This window comes from Dicentrarchus labrax, unplaced genomic scaffold, assembly GCF_905237075.1.
Source record: "Dicentrarchus labrax unplaced genomic scaffold, dlabrax2021, whole genome shotgun sequence".
NCBI classification, from domain to species: domain Eukaryota; kingdom Metazoa; phylum Chordata; class Actinopteri; family Moronidae; genus Dicentrarchus; species Dicentrarchus labrax.
This window is the reverse complement of record NW_026136704.1, coordinates 24,110,704-24,125,907: the sequence shown is the minus strand read 5'-3', so window position 1 is coordinate 24,125,907 and position 15,204 is coordinate 24,110,704. Positions and strand designations below refer to the sequence as shown.

Genomic DNA, 15,204 nt, shown 5'->3' with positions numbered 1-15,204 from the left:
CTATAACCTAATCCGAGGTCTTGTACTCTGATGTTTGGTGGTTGAATGACAAATTTGCTGAGCACACAAGGCCAAAGGGCTTCTGTTATTTGAAGCAAAAAACAATAGTGAAAAATTAAACATCCCTTTCCCTGACTGAAAAGGCGTCCTCTGACTATTATTGTAGATAATAAAAAGACAATTTACATGTTTTAATTGTGCAATTAGTTTATTGTTTTTCTAATTTAGTTATTATGAAGACAAAAACTTAATTGCAGTTTAAGAGACTCAGTCAAGCTTTATGCAACAACCTTTATGCAATACATTTAGAAATTAGTTAATTGATGGGAAAAACAATTCTAGGTTCAGGGAAGATTGGCACTCTCTGTCCTACAAATGGTACTTGTGAAAAACAGATGAATATATTTATATTATATATAAATACGTAACAGTTAACAAACACGTGCTAAATGTGGCTACATTTACTCTATTTTCATTGTCTAACTGAGAAGAGAAGCTGCCCTATGGAAACCCTTTTTTTTGCATATTTTAACTGCTGTTAGATTGATTAACTGCTGTGGCCACATGTCAATGCAAAGGTCATTGTATTTCTTTGGTCAGTGTTTGTTCACACACTTATGTTCCTAAGTTGAATCGGCAGTTTGAAACCACACAATGTCACCTGCCTTTTTAATCTTGAACTATTGTTGTCCAGGACCTCTTGGTGGGTTATTCCAAATTAGAAAGGCTCAAGTATGGCACATTGAAGCTGAGGGTGAGGTCAGAAATGATGTTAAGTACTGTAGGTGTAACCCTCATAATCATTGTATTTATTTAGCTTTTATAATCACAATCAGTTTCTCAAGATATAAATATATCACAATGAACATAAAGTAAAATGCATTGAAAAGTAGTAAACAGAAAAAAGACAGGAATAATAGAAGTACAGAGAGAGCTAGAGATTGATCGTGTGTATGAATAATGTCATACTGAAAGCCTTGACAGTCACCAGAGTATTAATTTTCCCTAGATCTGACAGTTGCTCAAACTCATTCACCAGTTACCAATTCTGTTAGTTTCAAGTATTTCTACAGAATAACAGTCAGCAAAAAAATATCCCAGGTCTTCAGAATACAGTATAATGAGGCCCACATTTCTGATTAATATAGAAACAAGAGTAGGAAGGAAGCTTTCCCAAAAATGGCCTTATAAATAAAGACAGACCAGTGACTAAGCCTACGCATTGACAGGGATGGCCAACCAGCCCCAGCGGACAGAGTATACAGTGATGAGTCAGGGGATTTGCAATTTGTAATATCATAAATGGTGTCTAACATCCAAAGACACCGAGCTGATGGAGTCACAACAAATCACCATAATCATATAATAGCAAAATGTGGCAAAAACCAACTTTCTTAGGCTCAAAAGAAAAAAGCTTTTCTGTGAAACACCCCAGCTTTTGTGCATGCTTTTTAGCTTGTCAACAATGTTTTCAGTGTGGGACTTAACCAAATTTCAACCACCCATTAAAGTCTTCAGATGTCTGAAGTAAGACACCAGCTTCAGTCTACTTCCCTTGTGGAGTTGCTTGTTGTATGCTTTTTAGTTACACTAGCACTGTGGCTCTAGGGTTGGCAATGTTGGCTTGTTGGTCGGTCCACCATTTTGGTCCAGTTCTCTATAACCAATTGATGGATTGCTAAGAATTGTGTTACAGGCATTAATTGTCCCAAGAAGATAAATCCTACCTATTTTGGTGATCTTATTCTAGCACCACCAGCAGGTTGACGTTCTTTAGTGAATTGCCTTGTCAACTGCTTGATGGATATTCATGAAATTCAATACAGACATCTGTGGTGAGCATGTTAGTATTCAGCTCAAAGTACCTAAGTACAGCCTTGCACAGCTGCTATGTGTAAAAGTATAGGATTGCTAGTTCTTAAAAGTGAACAGACAGATTTACTAATTTCTCAGATTTTGATTATGACTAGTGTTTTTTGATAAGCTGTATCAAAGTTTTTGCAGGTTATCATGCCTGGCAGACTTTTTTTGGTGATACTGTTGTATAACAGAACCCTGAAACAATAAAAATGTGTTTAAGACAAATGTCTGAAAAATGTGTGACCAGTAGTAACATGACTGCCAGAACAAGAGCCAGATTTAGTCAGGTCTGGAGAGCTGGTGTGGAGGCAGTTGGTTTTGAGATGCTCATTGTTGAGCCTTCTGGAGGAGTTGTGTGCTTGTATGTATGATTCAACAAAACCTGTCATGGAAGACGCTCACTTGATGATTCCACTGACATACTGTACCTGTTTTCTGTCTCTCGCCATCATGTACTCTCCAAGATAACTGTCAACATAGCCCCTAAATGTCTCAAGTAACAGTCATGTCAGATGCTGTGTGTTGGTAAATTAAAGTACAGTATGCACACACACAGCCCCCAGACATTTCCAGGTCCTTCACCGTAGCTGTTTTCATCCATCAGAATAGATTCCTCTATATTCCACATGGCAGGTTGAATCATTTCTGTGGGAGCAGCAGCCACAGCCCACAGCCTCCCGGGGTAAATGTCAACTCCACCATTAGGAAGGAGCCTGGTAGGAGCCTCCAACGCCTTCTTTGCCCTTGCATCGTCACAGTCTTCACAGCGCCCACAGCACAGCTGAGCTGTAGCAACAGATCTGGGCTTAAGTGACTGAGTGAATGTGTCTGTGCCAACATATATGTATGCGCATATGAGTGTGTTTTTGCGCATATGTGCATCATGGTTTTGTGTCTGTGCCGACTAATTTTCTGCTCTTCGGCTATATGAGATCCTCATATGCGATGTATTCATGTATGTGCTCCCAACTCACCCACAGAGCCATGTACTGTCTAATTAGCTCTCTCCTGCCAGGCACACCCTTACTGCCCACCTGAAGCTTATGTTGAACTCCAACAATATCTCATCATCAGCGACCGCCGGCAAACCCTGTCAGTATCGGTCAGATTTTTATGTTCCTCTTTGTCGTCTCCTACGGTCTACCCAGATGGAAATAAAGATATGGAGACATGCTTGAAAACTAAATGAGAGAGAGCGAGGAGAAAAGTTAAACTTCCTACCTAACACCCCATGCCAAATTTGTATTTTGAGTAGGGCATTTTGTCTGTGTATTGTATTTTGTTTGTACAAAGCAAGCTTATTAGATTTGCTTATAGGGAAAATGTGTCTGTCTTCCATACTCAGTTTGAATGTAATGATATACTGCGAAATATATTGTTAAATTGCGATACAAATATGTGAGGTGAACAGGTGAACACTGGGAATTAGAGGATGCACTATCCTGTTTTAAATCGGAGGGGTTTTTTTTGTTAGTGTATAATCGAAGAATTGTTGTGTTTTTGTTACCTTTTAGAATGAGCCATTTTTATCTACAGAGGGAGCGGGTCCTCTTCTATTCCATGTGGCACTGCCATGTTTCTACAGTAGCCCAGAACAGACAGAACACTGGCTCTATTTTTGTGGCCACCGTAGTTTCTCCTATACATGCTTGGAATAGGAGGGTGAGGCGAGGGTGTTGCGGTCAGCAAGTACACCATAAGATGCCATAAAATAATACACACATTTTTGTCTGAGAGATAAAGTAACTTTTTTCAGTCATAAGTTGTCTTAATGGTGAAAAAATCATATTGTGAATTGAAGTATTGTGAGTTGTTTCAAACCGTGACTGTGTTACATCTCTAATACTCAGTCTTCTCCTTGTCAACCATATTCTTTTTAAAGATGAATTATACATCAGAGTTGAGAGCAAAAAAAGGGAAATGCAAACTCAACTCTCTTTACGACTACCTCAGGCCTTTTTATTAGAACAGGTACTGGTCACCTCCTGGCGATGACTTGGCACTGATTCTTTCTCAGGTGAATTTGATTTTAGTATCAGGTATGGCTACGGGAGAGTGTAAAGTGAATCAGCCACACCTATGTTCCTGTGCACGTCACAGACAAAGGCCTGGAGGACCACAGAGATACCTGCCGATTCTATCTTTGCTAATCACATCCCATCTATGGGGACATCATGTCCAGGCAGACTGGAAACCCTGATAGGTGCTGACACTGTGTAATACGATATCTTGGCAGATAGCTCCTTGGAAATTGCCTGAGCTGTCATGAAAATACAATTGATTCCCTCTAGAGATACAGTAAGAAAAAAAAAAGGTCACTTTGGCTGTAACTTGGACAAGACCAGGCCAGATGGAGGTTGTGAGTGTTTATTCTTAATGTCTGGCCTTTGACTTCCAAATGAAATGTGAAGATAGTAATGAGAGCACTTAAGGGAAGGCCGTAGATTCTGATTCCACCGGTGTTATCTTAGACGGAATACTTCTAATTTATGAACTAATGATATAAAAATGTTCCTTCTTCTCAGTAGTGTGTAGAATAGATAAGCAATGCTTAGTGCTGAAGGTTACAGTCCCACTTTTGCCCTCTGTTGTGTCTCCAACATAGCCACTGACCGGCCATAATCGTTCTCATTTTGGATGGCACAGTCCCAGGCACATGTCCATGTAATTGCACACCACAGAGAGCCGTGTAATATTATGCACAGACTGGAAAGAATGTATTGGAAGAATATTACATATGCTTTTAAAATGTCCTTTCACAGTAACTCCATTGACATTGCGCTGCCAGTTGAAGGACACAAATTGGGGTTGCACAACCTGCAAATTGGAAAGAGTAAAAACAACAACAAATGAATGAAAGAATAATTTAAAGTTCTGCTTTACATGACCACAGAGAGCAGGAATTTTGTGTTTCACATTCTCATATGAAACAATCATGGATTATTGTAAATCCAACACATGGCTAGAAAAAGGTACACATGCTACCTAATCCAACATGGAACAGCTACTTTTCTATTTATTATTCGATTTTCCCTTCAAAGAAAAGGGTCGAAAGAACAGCTGCTAATATGAGAACGTCCTTTTCCGATAGAGGATACAGTATATGAAGGACAGCTCAATCACTGGGACCCACCTCGATTCATTGAGCATTGAGAAAAATCCAAATGAGTAGGCGTTCCCAAAAATTAAGTGAGAGATGTGATGATAGACAGCAGCTCAGAGAAATTGTGACAAGGAGAATAAGAGAGAGGAAAGGAGTCAAAAAGCTTGAGAAAATGGAGAGAGGAGAGAAACTGAAATGACTTGAGGGAAGCCGAGTGACAGACGATGGAGGGAAGCCTTAGGGAAGAATGAAAGAGGGATTAGATGGATTTGACCTCATCAATCAATACAGGAAAAGGTTTTTGTAAAAGTTATTTTTCAGAGTTGACTTTTATGTCATAAGGGTTGGGGCTAAAGGTGTAGTGATGCACTGTGTTTGATAAATAATGTTTTCCAAACTGGAATGTACAGATGCAGTATTGTTTTCTTTGGGCTTGATCTGGAAAGTAAACTATTTTAAATGTATACTTCACATTTTTGTCCTTGATTTTCTAACTGTTTTGGTGAGGCTGAGTTGGAAAAAGGCATACTTACACTTACACTTAGCAATACTTGAATCAAAATCTGATGGAAGTTGTTAGGTTGTCATCAGCAGTGTTAGACAGTCAGACACCCATGCTGTCCTGATGAGGGCAGATTGGCGCAGCAGATTTTATTTTAATATTGCAATCTTAAACCTACAGTAACTTGTTTTTTATGACCAGTAGGGGGCAGTGGAAACAAAGGTGCAAACAAAACACGGACATATAATCACCTTTTAAGTAGATATGACAAGCATACAGTTCCAAATTTGCACTTCCAGCAGATACAATGCAACTTAAGCATTAATTCAGAGTTGATAAGCTGATAAATCTAAGTCTAGTCTAGTATTTACTCTTTTTTAGGAAAATATAAAAAAATAAGAACAACCCCTTTCCCATCACATAGTAATTTTGATCCATTGTTATTGATTGATTCAAGGTTTTTAAAATTATAATAAATAAGGTTGATTGTAACTGAACTTCTGTTGAAAAATAGTTTATATTTTAAACCAAGTTTTTAGGAGCTTTAAAATAGTCCCCAATAATAGTATTCACATGTGGGCTTTCCATGACCCCCTATGGTGTGATTAATTTACATACGCTAGAGTAGAGAATAAATTGTCTCAGCCAGCAACCACAGCTTCAAGGAAGCTTTAGTGTTCTGTTCTTGTAGAGGCACAATAGCACTTAATACCCCCATTATCTGTCCTCTCTGGTCCCTTATCATGATTCCTGTCTTTATACCCTCATAGATCTGATAACCAGTGTGTCAAACTAGATTTAGTTTTCTGTATTAGTTTTTTCAGAGATCCTTAGAGATTAGATCTGTTCTTGGTTGTGGGCCTAGCCCTGAGTTTTCCCCTCCTACAGCAATATCAGCACAACTGCAGTCACTTGTAATAACTGTTGCCATATCATCATTTTGTTTTGTTTAGTAAATTGGATTGCAGCTCTTTTAAGCATGCTCTGCTATGCTTTGCAGTTTGCGGCTCTATCTTGATAAAGCTGTAGGCTTTTCTATAATGACCCATGGCTCAGGCTTTTGAATAAATGCCATGACAAATAGATGAGATACACTCACAGAAATAGCAGTAATGATCTTGTTTTTCAGGGAGTTAAAGGATTATCTAATGGTATTACTGAAAACATCTGTCTAAGCATCAACCCATACTCGCTGCCTCACGTCTCTCTGTTTACTCATTCCTGGCAGATGTTCAATGACTGCAGTTAGACTGTCATATTTTACAGGGGGTTTTGTCTCCAGATTTTCTCTGTGGAAGACAGGCGGCCCAGGATTCCTGTCTCAATATGACAATGAAATATAGTGAAATAGGCAGGGAGAGACATCGAGCGGAAGATATACACAGAGAGAGAAGGAGTGGAGATCATTTAATCCTCCTGCCCAGTGCCCCTTGCCAAATATATTTTTGGGGGGGAGCACTTTGTCAGGATATTTTCTATGTTATATGTGCAGAAAGCAGATTATAGATATCAGATTTGCTAATATTACAAACCCAACAGCAAACAGCTCATCTGTCTTACATAGTCTGTTCTCTCTGCGTTGTCATCATCACCCCTCTCTCCTTCTCTCTCTCTCTGTCCCCATCTTTCTCTCTTGGTCTTCTTATGTTCTCCCGTTCTGTTTTTCAACTCACGTGCCCTCTTGTTTCCCCCATATCATTTCCCATTCAATATTATCTCTTTCACTGGACTTTTGCTCCTTTATTTATGGTCTAATCTTTTTTTCTCCTCATTTACCTAAACTGAACTCATTTAAGGAGGGATTAATGACAGTTCATCTCTGCTGAGCTAGCCTGACACTTCTGGGAGAAGCCTCTTTTTTCCCAGGCCAATCAGTTCTTCCCCTTGCCAAAGCCCACAATGGGCTGATGAGGCTGATGTCTGAAATGTAATGGAATAAAAGATGAGCCATTGCCAGATGTAGAAAATAATTCACACACGTATTAGAGAGAGAGAGAGAGAGAGAGAGAGAGAGAGAGAGAGAGAGAGAGAGAGAGAGAGAGAGAGAGAGAGAGAGAGAGAGAGAGAGAGAGAGAGAGAGAGAGAGAGAGAGAGAGAGAGAGAGAGAGAGAGAGAGAGAGAGAGAGAGAAATTGGTATGCCACATATGCTCATTTGAGCTGTCTGCCCACAGTGTATCGGTGGCAACTGTGCAAGAGTAGTGCTGCTACACCTGTACCCACCTTGCTGACCTGCTTGTCACTTTGTTTCCTATGAGACCGGCCTGCTACCTCTGCTATTATTAGACTTCAGATGTAAACTGGCAGTGCAGTCATATGGACAGACAACCTACTGTGGAGTGTACCGCCACCTTCCTCTTAGACTGCCAGGAGAGACCGTAACAATAGTTTTTTGAATAAGAATAGTGCCTCTGGTCAAGTCTAATACTTCCTGTTCATATATTCACCAGGGTCAGCCAGTGTACATCACAATAGACCATATTAATTTAAAACATTAATTGAAGAACAGAAAACCCTGCTACTTTCTCCTTGTTAATCCCTCCACTCATTTATATTCTTTTGCTGCACTGATTCATTCATTAACATCATTAAAATATGTGCATACAAACATGCACAAAGGAAGTATAAGTAAGTCTGGTTGTGTGTAATGGCTTACAGGTGTTCTGTTTTTAACATGATTAAAAATGTTAAAATATGTTAAAATGCCTGTTAAGTCTTTGTATTAGCTTCTGGTGTTCCTCTGTCAGCTTGAGTATTTATAGGACCATAATAAAAGTTAAGCTAAAGAAATCTTAGAAGCCAACATTTGATACAGTTTTAGTAATGCAAAAGCTGGTTGTTCTTGCGCCACATTAACCATTTTTTGGGTGTTTAGTTTGATTTGAACTCTCATTTATCTTTTCTATTTAGACTGTACTCAGGGCCCAAAGTAAGTACAGTATACTTATACCTTGAACCATTAAAGAGGGATTCAATAAAGATCTGTATAGATTTTAGATCATCTATGCTCTATTTATCAGTAAAACAGTTAAAAGCCATTTTATTGAGACATCTGTTTTATTATGAGCTCCAAGCAATGGCAGAGATAATTCTTTGAAGAAGAGCCAACTGGATCAGAGTAGCTCTGTGGATCTTTTGGAAACTTCTGACACTCCTCATTATATCATAAATAAGCACAGGAGCAGCTAAAGGAATAAGCTAACTGTGCCCACACAAGTTTGGCACATCAGATTCTTTTTATTTGGGGAGATAACGTCTTTATACCATGCTATGGCAAAGAGGAAAAGCAAAAGCAAGCTGACATGCTCCTGAGTGCTCTCTAACACATCAGGTGAGGCTGTCTAAGGTCACACTAATGTATAAACGGTATATACACAGTATAATGACAAAAAGTGGTTACTAGTTAGTTAATTAATACTTTTCACTATTTAGTGTTGCTTTGATGTACTGCAAATGCTAATATGCATGTCAAAGTAAACGTGGCTATTAATAGCTGCGGATGATTCCTCTGGCTATATTCTGCAGGATGCTCTTTTACGGTTATTTATTGAATTAAATCCCATACAAAGTGTAATTTACTGTATACTAATACATCTTAATATATATACTATAGAATTCAAATCACATAATAGTTTGGCCTGATATGTAAAAAGACGGATAGTAAAATGTGTGTATTGTAAAAATACAATATAGAGAATGCTAAGATAATCCATCCCAGCAGAATGAGAGGCAGTGAAAACAGTCTGGATAGATTTCCAATCCGTCGGGGTCAACATATTCACAATCCTGCTTGGCAATTTAGAGTCACAAAACCATTTGCATGTGTTTGGAGTATGAGAGAAAAGTCAGAGCCACTGGAGGAAACCCACACACCCACCGGGAGAACATGCTTCAAATATAGAAAGGGCTTTGGCTGAAGATTAAAACCAGAACTCTCCTTTGTGAGAGGACTGATGGTGCTAACTACCAATCTATTCTGCTGCCAGGTTAGCATGTGGTTGGTTGCTGGTATTCCCTGTCATAACCTTTATATCGTTTTAATGACTTGATTAGATGGCAAAAGCTCATTATGAAAATCACCATTAGGTACCACAAAAGTACTGTGATGTTTGCGGTTTACCCCAAAGGATGCAAAACTTTAAAACCTGGAAAGCTTGAGAGAGCTCTAATCATTTTCTCACCCATTTTGCACTTGGCTAGCAAAGTTACTGCTGAACAAATTAAATCACATCAGTAGGGAAATAAGGAAACATGCAAATTGGCAAATTGGATTAGCCCACCTGACGATGGCAGACAACCTTTTTTGTCTGACTGGCTTGTTGACCATCCACACGCTTGCCAAGCAAATGCATACATGACAAACAGCACTAATGCAGCTTATGGGAGCTCGTTATTCTTCAGTAGGAAAACCTGGAGGTTGAGAAGTCAAGCAGTAACATTTTCCCTTCTTTCTCCATTCTGCGTTGCCCCTGAGCAAGGCACTTAACCTCCTTTCTGGTACAGCGGAGATGGAGTGAGAGACATGAAAACAAAAGCATTTGAGAAACTGCATAATGCCCATTGTAGTGCTGTTCAGTACTGACAAAATCTAAAATACATCTACAGCAATATTTTCTACCCCAATATCAATGTGATTGATGTGTTACAATGTTTTGAACACGACTGTTGTTTGTGTTTCCTCATAGCATTTAATCTAACAATCTAGACATAGAAAAAGTTAGCTGTCAGTCAGTTAAATTGTGCAAGAGTTTTGAGCGGACTTTGGTATGGTGGCTTTACCCATGCAACATTTCATTTGGTGCCAGTGAGTACACATTCATGTTCTATTTTATGAGCACATACATATGTACATATAGCTGGTTTGCCAATTTGGCTGACAATTTAAGCCACAGTTAGTTACCTATAAAGATAATGTTGATAGTTTGGGTGAAAGTACATAATGTACTGCATTACTTCTACTTGAAATAACTATCAAGGTATGAAATGTAGTGCTTTTATACATTTAAACATGTTTGGCACATGATTATGAATGACACCATTGATTTGTGAACACCCTCAGTCGCCCTGCATCAGAGTGAAGCTTCAAACTTTGACAGTGCTCTCTCTCTGTGTGACTTCGGTAATATTTGAAATGCAACTGTTGAAGTGAGGGCTGATATTGTATTTGACACCCTCCAGGTATGAATGTTTGAAATATATGAATGTGTGAAGCACTGTTGCTTGAAACCAAGTCAGTCCACTTTCACTGAATAAATAAAGAAATCCTTTGAACACTTCTTCAGTCACAGAAGTGGAAATGTGCATGCAGAAAAACCTACAAAAAATGTAAATACAGTGAAATGCATCATCTATCTTTGTTCAGCCAGCCAAAAAAATAATACAGTTTTGATGTTTTAGGAACTACATATTAAAGTTTTCCCTGCAGTTTTTAAATATAGAGGTGTTCATGTAAGAGGCTGTTTAACTGTAATGTTTAATCAAGCTGATGGGCCCAAGAGTAAAACTGAGTGTCAAAGTGAAAATTACCTGCAACATCCCACATCTCAAAACTCAGAAACCTTAAGTTAACAGTTACTCACACATCACAGATGGTGGAAGTCTGTTTTAAATTCAGTCTAGTAATTTTCATTAACAGATGAGTGTAATTGGGGACAGACTGGCTTTGTGAGTGCTAATGGGATGGTTCAGAGACAGGAGAAGTTTTTCATTCCCTTTGTCTGCTGCAACATCTCTGAGTCGTAAGGCTCTAGTGCCAACAAGTTCCTCTTTTATGCCGGCATCAGAAGAAATTCCTGTCAAAGTCAGAAAAGTATATCATCTCCAGAGGACAGGAGCACAAAGCTTAATCTGCTTTCATGCCAATGCTGCCACACTAGGACAATAATGGAGATGGGTGAGATGCTATTTATGTAAAACTTTAACCTGTTGCTAAACAGTGATACAATCCGCTGCCACTCAATCCATGGTCAGGTGAGTGGGCACCCTTGTGCTGGCCTGTGCGTGCCTATGTATATTGCAGTCTGCTCCTACGCTTGTGTTTGCAGCACACACCAGTGCAGCGGTTTTTATAAGATTCAAATCGGTTGGCAATTTCTCACACATATTGAGCTGTATGCTAAAGAGCTAATTAACAAGGGCTGTTATGGAGTTCAGAAGCTTCTCTGACATCTTAATGAGATCTTAATGACATTTCAGTTGGAATGGCTGAACTGAGTAGCCTAAGATGAGGCAAAACCAGTGCTGATATACAGAGGGAAATGGGAAAGTGACTGATACTAGAGACAAGTGCAAGCGGGAAGGGATAGTTGAGGAATAAATGGAAATTTGGAGGCATTGGAGGACATTTGTGTTCTATATGTATCCACCAGTCAAATAGCATGTGTGAGATAGTGTGTGTCAGAAATAGGATTTGATTAACACTGATACACTTTTCATTCATGTCGTTCTTTCTAACGTTCTTTGATTCTATTTTCCTTCTTCCCTCTTTTCCTCTCTCCCAGTGGGATATGGGACTATACGTTGCCCAGTAATTACTCTGCCCATTTCCCAGTAGCATCACGTCTCTGATGGGCCACTTAATCAGATTCTTAGCATTTATTACCATGAAATTTCAGTGTACTCACTCTGGAAATAACTAGATATGCACAGCTCTGCCAATGGAGATAACATGATAATGGTATTTCTGGCAGATAGATGGCTGATTAGATACAATAATCTTCTGTAGTAGTAGTAGTGTTTTGCATTGTAGATGGTTCTGCATGGTCTGCAGTGGATTGCAGGGAAAAGTCTCTTTTTTCTCTGGTGGGCAGGCTGTATTTTTAGGTTGATGCACGTTTATGCAGCTCCAAACAAAGTCAATGGACTTGATTAACGCTGATAACACTAAAAGAACAATGGGTTGCAGTGAATGAGCAAACTAATGCACAAATCCACAGACCTCAAACTACCCATGTGGTTATATGATTTTTAGTAACACATAATTACCTTCCTGCTGTCGGCTGTGTACACAGCACGAAGACACACACACACACACCGAAAAAATCAACACCTTGACAAGAGAGGGGGTAATTGATTCAAGTCATCGAAGGCAAATATTTATTTACCAGATGAGTTGCTCTGTCTATGTTTTCCTGGGCTCAGCTGGCCTGCGCTGCCCTTCACTCGAGAGCAGCCATTAGAGGAGAAGGGACAGGGAAATAGGGAGAGAAGAAGAGAGAGACAACAACATAGAAAACTAGGGGACGATGATGAGGAGCCCAGAGAGTCCAACCACGGATTACATCAGAGAAAATGAGGGAGGAAAGGCTAAATAGAAACTTTGTCTGAAGCCCCTTGCGAGGAGCAGAGCAAGGAATGAACAGAGGGTGTGGATGTGGGTTGAAAGATTGGGCAGCAGGAGACACATTACTAAGAGTGTGTTGGTTGCTACAGATGCTGTTCTGTGTGCAGCCATGTCTGTTTATCTCTACCCTCTTCTCCCCAAACCCTCTGTCTCATCTCTATTCTACCCCTTCTGTCTAGCCTAAATCTGTCAGAATACAGCCACAAATACCTGGCAACAACCGCCATTTACAACCACCCCCTCGTCTACCCATCTTTCCTCCCGTACAATGCCTCCAGCTTCTGTTCATTTGGGCTTGCTCCCTTTTACTCTCAGCCTTTATTCATTTTACTTAGTCTTTATGGGTTTACTTAGCCTTTTATACGTCCATAAAGGGCGATAAAAGACAGAGCTTGTTTTTCTGTAGTGCAATCGGCAATTCATTCTAACAGATCTGGGTCCACAGATGCCTGTGTAATTTGGTGCTTTTCCTCTGAAGGCCATGATTTTTTTTTTTTTCCTATTACAGCCTCAAAGTGGAACGTTAGGCCCATGTGGTCTGTGCTACGCTCTCGCAACCTACTTGTGGCATAAAGCATCTAGTCTGAATAGTTTATTCCAATGCTGCAGACACTAACAGTTGCTGAGGATGTTTCTCCTCTTCCAGGCAGATGTGCTGTAAATCCAGGCCATGGCTAGACTGGCGAAGGCCCCTATAAACTCTAATCTGCTTATGTGTACCAGTCCTAGCCCTTATCTCCTACTTCTTCTTCCCTTTGTGTACCCTCCTGTCTTTGGCCATGCTGACTGATGACCTATTACCCCTCGTCTGGCAGGGATTTAACTACCAGACAGCTTGTGCCACACTCAGTCCTTTGGCTGCCGGTCATGAAGAGCAAAAGAATAGCAGCGTGTCACCCTGATATGCTGTGAGTCAGTCATTGACTGACAACGCTGTCAGATACTATATAGTGTACTCTATCTGTAGCAAGTAGATAGGGATTGATCTTATTCAACTCTCTCATAATCACACCGTGCCTGGCATGCTATGTCTATTGATCGCTATGGTAGCGATCAACAGGACATGCATATGGTCTGTGACTGTACTGATTAGTGTCTCTGTGTGTGTACATTCCCAGGTTCACAGAGGCTGATACCATTGTGATGGGGGACGTGACGTACGGTGCCTGCTGCGTGGATGACTTCACCGCCCGAGCCCTGGGAGCTGATTTCATGGTGCACTATGGCCACAGTTGTCTCAGTGAGTAACTGTCTCTGTGCATGCTTGTCTGTTTGTCTGTCACTCTGCATGCAGATTATACTACACAGAGGAATGCGAGCAAGTATCAGGGTAAACCACCTACCGAGAGTGTGCTTCATGAAACAAAAGTCAGAGCACTGACTGAGCAATTGATCAACAAAAAAACATAACTGGTTAGTGCAGCCCTCCCCAACTCTAGTGTGGAAGGCATATCAGACCTTTGGAGCCTGGACATCACATTTACCCAGCAGATCAATGGGGAACATACATTAGAGCCGTCCTTTGAAAACCTCACGCAGCTCTTGAGGACCTTCACCCTCACCCCTGCTGTCTCTTGCAGAACATGGGAGAAAATGCTAAATCAATAGTTTTGATATATCCCTGCCAGAACAACCTCACCTCTCCCAAATACCAGAAATGACCAACAGAATTTTAATATACTGAAAAGCTCTCCCTGTGTTGGTTTGTAGCTTTTGGTTTTGTTTGTTTGTCTTTGTGTGTCTGTGTGAACATTCATTATTTGATATTTGTGGAGAATTTATGTGCATGTATGTTGGAGAAGAGACTGAGTGCACACACCCAAAAGTAAACACACAGAAGACCCATTTACACTCAGAAGAGCCTAATAAAGATGAAGACACCAAAGATCAATTCTTTGTAGGTTGTGAGGTTAGATCAGATGTTAATTGATGAAAGAGATATTTCAAAGAAATGAAACAAAATACAGATTCTCAAAGAGTCCATGTGTAAATGTGCCAGTGTGTATTATTTGTTCCTGACCTTCATCACTCAATCCTGAGGACATCATGCACTGTTTCTCAATATGTCAGACACCTGTGGGAGATTAAAGACACTGTTTTCCGACTGACTCACACAGAAACTCTCTCTCTTGCGCTCCTTTATTCCCCTTTCATTTCCTCTGCGGTATCTCCTTTTGAATATTGGTGCCATCTCATCTTTTGTCATCATAAAGTCCCTCCATCTAGTGCAGGACAAGATGGGCAACATCATAAATGTTTTTGTATCTTTTTAAAATTGTAACAATATTTTCTGATGTGCGGAATGGGAATTTTATTTAACCTTAGTGAGGCTTAAGCAGCATTTTTGTAACTGAATGTCGGACTAGTCTGAACAAAATAACACTAAGAAAAAAAGGAAA

At 39.9% G+C, this 15,204-nt stretch overlaps 1 protein-coding gene across 3 annotated transcripts in view; it reads left to right on the top strand.

The window, feature by feature from the left end:
- The window catches only part of dph1 (diphthamide biosynthesis 1), a 54,679-nt gene that overhangs the window by 17,832 nt on the left and 21,643 nt on the right, over positions 1–15,204 (top strand). For all 3 annotated transcript variants that reach the window (XM_051397414.1, XM_051397415.1, XM_051397416.1), the window contains exon 4: positions 13,924–14,045. In XM_051397414.1, coding sequence (XP_051253374.1) covers positions 13,924–14,045 — 122 coding nt within the window. The remainder of the gene's footprint in view (positions 1–13,923; positions 14,046–15,204) is intronic.